We start from the raw sequence: 4374 nt of genomic DNA, 5'->3' as shown, positions 1-4374 counted from the left end.
TTTTTAGACTATACACATGACTGTAGATGTTACCTTGCTCCCCAGTGCTGTGAGTCCTACCACAGCTCCATAGTGAGAGCACAAAGGTCTGGCTGGGTCCACCAACACTTTCTGTAGGGCAAGCAGCAGCTGTTTCTGTAATCCCTCCACACTCATGCAGCCAGACCTCAGGGAAGGAACAGCACAATGTTAGGCTAAGTAGCATCAGAGACTAAAAATCACATTCATGACATCAGAGACAGGCCCCAAGAAGCTTGATGGCCAAGACTTCTAAGTTTGGGAATTAGGAACATCCTAATCTTGTTGATTTATGCATACAATGTATTTGCTAGCATGGACCAATTATGGTCAGGCTGAGCTGTCAGTCACCATGGTCATGGATGGTGCTCGAGGATGTGGTTTCCATAGCAGTAAGGAAACCTGAGCTATCGGTACTTCTAAACATGTTTCCTGGCTAAGAGGAATGGCCACAAACCAGTGTGAGTTTGTGTTACACAGACTAGTACCTGCATATTTGTGCCAGCAGCCTTGCAGCATAGTCTCTCAGTGCCCAGTGGTCGTTAAGTGGGTTGATGGAGGCTGCCAGTGGCTCCAGGATACAGTACATCACACTGGCCACCAGCTGTTTCAACTGTACGGGTCACAACAATGTGTCAATGGATTTCTATTACAATCCTTTAACTACCAGAATATGCAGCAGATACTACCCAGTATGGAGGTAACTAATCTTTGCACAGTATGCTCTCTAATACATCTACTGCATTACTGCTCCTAACCTCTAAAAACATTACATTGAGTGGCAGGAACAAGAAGCAATAATTGTATTCCACAGTTAATGCACAAGTCTATCACTATATTTGTGATTATTATAACAAATTGTTTGAAAGTTATCTAACAAATGTACAACTGCTTACACATGGCATGGGGACATTTTCATTTTACATGTATTTGTGTTTTATGGCACTATCATTTGTAAAATGCAGATGTTTTTCGGGATGAAGGCAAAGGCACTGACATAAGGTCCCAGGTACAGGTGAGGGTTCTGGATCAGGGCCTGAGCAGTTTGGAGCAGGCGGGTCAGTGCCTCCAGGTCATGGCTGATGGACTTCACCTGGGAGAGAAGAATGGGAAAGGAGTGCAAAATAAAACTTAACAAACCATGTGTGTTGCTATAGTCTTATTATGGTCAAACTCAAAGGAGGGTTGAACATACACATATTATATTGTTTTCCAGCAGCACTTCTAGATGCATACAATTGTAGTTTTTCCATAAACATGCAATGTTACATCAATAAATAACATTATCATTTATCAGTAATAATTTCAGTCTCCAACACCCTGGAGCAGTTATCACAGGGGAGGGACTTCAGGAAATTACAAGTCAGGGCATGAAAACTGCCATTTCTTCCACATAAGTGGAGTTCAGTGTTGTACCTCAGAGTCCTTGTATGGAAAAACATCACACAGAGACAATGTTAAAGGGACTTACTTCTCCCACCAAGTACACAAAGTAGGGCAGCAGGGCTGAGACTCTGGAGTTGGTCCTCAAGTCGGCTAGAGCCGTCTGGAACAGAGAAGACTACTAAACATATCAAGTCAAAATAAGCGTCGCTTGTACAGGAATCTCTAACCTCTGAGGCAAGAAATACAGATTTTTGTTCATTTAGATTATAATTGTAATTTGTAGAAATTAAAGGCATATCGTGAGGGTACTCCAAACATATGACAGTGCTACATTCTTGTTCAAACCTTTGTACAACCTGAGCCATGAGTCACCTTAATGAGCTGTTCATTTCCACCCAGGATGGCCCGTGTGACCTGGTCGTAGTACTGCACCAGTTCCTCAGACAAGGCTGGGGAGCTTCCTGCAATGGCAGAATCCAGCATCAGAATATGGAGCTTTTTAACTTTTTCCCGCTGTCTGCTGCCAAAAAGCTACTTCAGCAGGTAGAAGGTAAAGACAATTTTGTAGATTATCAGATACAGACCATAGACCCATAGACATATATTTACAGAGACTTCTTGCAATAAGCCTATACATGCATGTACTAGTACTATGTAATAGAAGTTGCCAAAATATAATCTTCAAGCAGATATTGGGATAGAAAATATTTTCTGACTAACTGGGCTTCTTTGACAGCAACTACCCCTGGGCCAATGGTGTGAAGGACTGCCAGTTAAGTGCCTAGTCAGAAATCATTACTGTAATAGTCTTCCACTCCAAGATCTGCTTGGGAATCAGTCAAAGTACTGATATGACTTTCTACCTGCTCCCTTGTCACGACCCTCAACCACCAACCACTGAGCTGTGAAGATGAAAAAAAAAGGAAAAACAGTTTAACCTCCATAAAAAACATTTCACCAATTTCTATACATTCCTATCCAACACCAAAAACAGCAATATTATGGTATCAGCCACGGCAGCATATCAAGGATGTCCAAGTTTACGACATGCATAAAGCAATCTGGTGGTAAAACAGTTGCCTCCAAGATATCTACAAACTGGATTTCAAAAGTAACAGGTAATCTATCTAAGTGAAAGCCGTTTACCTTTGACAGTTGTTTCCCCCGGATTTCTGGGCAGGATGGTTTCCATGGCAAACTCAGTAAGGTTGATCTCTTTGTCCTCGTAAAAGTACAGCTCCGCGTCTTTGGTTGGTCGGAACACCATGGGGTCGGGAGAGTTGTGACCATACATTGGCTGAAAACAACATACATAATGTTACATGTATGATAATATTACTGATAATTTTCAATAATTATATTGTATATTCATACCCTAAGTAATAACGTTACATAGCATACTAAATACTAACTAGAAAGGTAACAGTTGCAAAGCAAATGCATAATGTTTACCTTCGCATATGGTCCGCTCTGTTAATGCTTACTCGAACACATTCACATATATGGTGACAGGAGTCTAAATCCCTCCTACTACATGTATAAAATTGCAACATTATGTAACCCAACACCAGTTACCATGGTGATAGACGGTCTGGTTCAAATGAGGAAACTGAGCAAAAACAATATGTTTTCCTTCGGTAAACATAATGATACAGAATAATATATTATGCTGTTGGGAAAACATAGAGATCCCTCTCAGAAATCTGTTTGAAGATGAGGTTACCTCCACGTTGCCCCACCGCAGTGCCCTGTTGAAGTCCTCTGCTGTCAGACGCTTTCTCTTCGCATGTCTCATAAACTGGCAGCTTGCCTAGAGGGACAAAAACGTTGAAACTTTAGAACATTTTATGTGCTTGGATACTTTATTCAGTCCATTAGCTGTTGTACACAAATACACGAATATGCAGCTAATCTTCCTGGACCGTAAAAACATAGAATTAGAACAAGGACATACAAACTACATAAAGGCTGATATCTAGTATTTACAATTACAACATGGAAAATCAATTAGACTCGTTGATATACATCACGAGCTCCTGCCGAAACCTACACTTACTAGCGCATTCAACGCCATCAGGCAAAGTGTTCCATGTCAAGACAGACCTATACATAAAAGTCTTTATCATGGCGTTAGTTTTGGGTTTTGGCAGTCTGAGTGTATTTCAGCTTGCGTGGCCATGGCGTGTCTTGTAACCGTGTTGGTCTGTTACTGGAGGCAACTGCTTGTACAGAACAGCCGGTTGTTGTGTGGCAAGAATCCTCCGGAGTTGAGAGATGGTGTTCACCAGTAGCCTTTCTGGATTCTATTCGTTCATATTTGGACCCAGCAAGCCCACAAAAGAGTATAGTAGATATGTCTTCGGCCAGGTAGGAGCTTAAGTAAGGTAATAACGTTAACGGGCCCGTTAGTATGTTATAGAGTAAGTGACGAATTCTTGCGGAAGACCGTACCTGCATGACTTCGCGTAGCCTGTAGCAGGCGTCTTCGGCGACCATAGCGGCAACATCGTCTGACACTTCAGATATGCCAATGGATTCCGCATGGGCCTTCACGGACTCTTTCGGAATCTGAGCGAACTTCCTTTCCCCTGGAGCGGAGGTAGAGGCTCCCGATGCCGCTGTGGTTTCTGTCGATTGTTGGGACGGCGGAGGAGCGTGCGAATCGTTCATGTTCTGCATCATTTTAGTTAAAAATTCCAACAAAAACACACAAAGGTAGAAAATCACAATTCAGTCCGCCATTTTGTGTGGATTGAACCATTTGTGAAGAAGGGGGTCTTTAATTTACCTTCCCAATTTCTGTAGAAAAACTCGTAAAAGACAAGAAATATCGTTTGTATTGTGATCAGTTTTTGATTTTGTTCATGTTCAAAAACAAAAATACTCCCATCAAAGATTGAATGATGTAAAATAAATAGCGATACCTTTGGAGTAGTCCACTACATAAGTCAAAGGCCATTGACCTCGACC

General features: G+C 41.8%; 1 protein-coding gene across 1 annotated transcript in view; it reads right to left on the bottom strand.

The window, feature by feature from the left end:
* LOC109483722 (TAF6-like RNA polymerase II p300/CBP-associated factor-associated factor 65 kDa subunit 6L) overlaps window positions 1–4176 on the bottom strand; it is a 7316-nt gene extending 3140 nt beyond the window's left edge. Inside the window, exons 1-9 of the mRNA XM_019786774.1 lie at window positions 3856–4176; window positions 3128–3214; window positions 2551–2701; window positions 2268–2306; window positions 1777–1865; window positions 1490–1564; window positions 1016–1111; window positions 507–631; window positions 34–166 (exon numbers count right to left, since the gene is read on the bottom strand). Of these exons, the coding sequence (XP_019642333.1) occupies window positions 34–166; window positions 507–631; window positions 1016–1111; window positions 1490–1564; window positions 1777–1865; window positions 2268–2306; window positions 2551–2701; window positions 3128–3214; window positions 3856–4086 (1026 nt within the window). The 5' untranslated portion in view covers window positions 4087–4176. The remainder of the gene's footprint in view (window positions 1–33; window positions 167–506; window positions 632–1015; window positions 1112–1489; window positions 1565–1776; window positions 1866–2267; window positions 2307–2550; window positions 2702–3127; window positions 3215–3855) is intronic.
* Between the last annotated feature and the right edge of the window lie 198 nt (window positions 4177–4374).

The sequence above is a fragment of the Branchiostoma belcheri genome, unplaced genomic scaffold, assembly GCF_001625305.1.
Source record: "Branchiostoma belcheri isolate BF01 breed outbred unplaced genomic scaffold, Haploidv18h27 scaffold66, whole genome shotgun sequence".
Lineage (NCBI taxonomy): Eukaryota > Metazoa > Chordata > Leptocardii > Amphioxiformes > Branchiostomatidae > Branchiostoma > Branchiostoma belcheri.
Note: the sequence above shows the minus strand (reverse complement) of the source record. Positions and strands in the feature narration are given on the sequence as shown.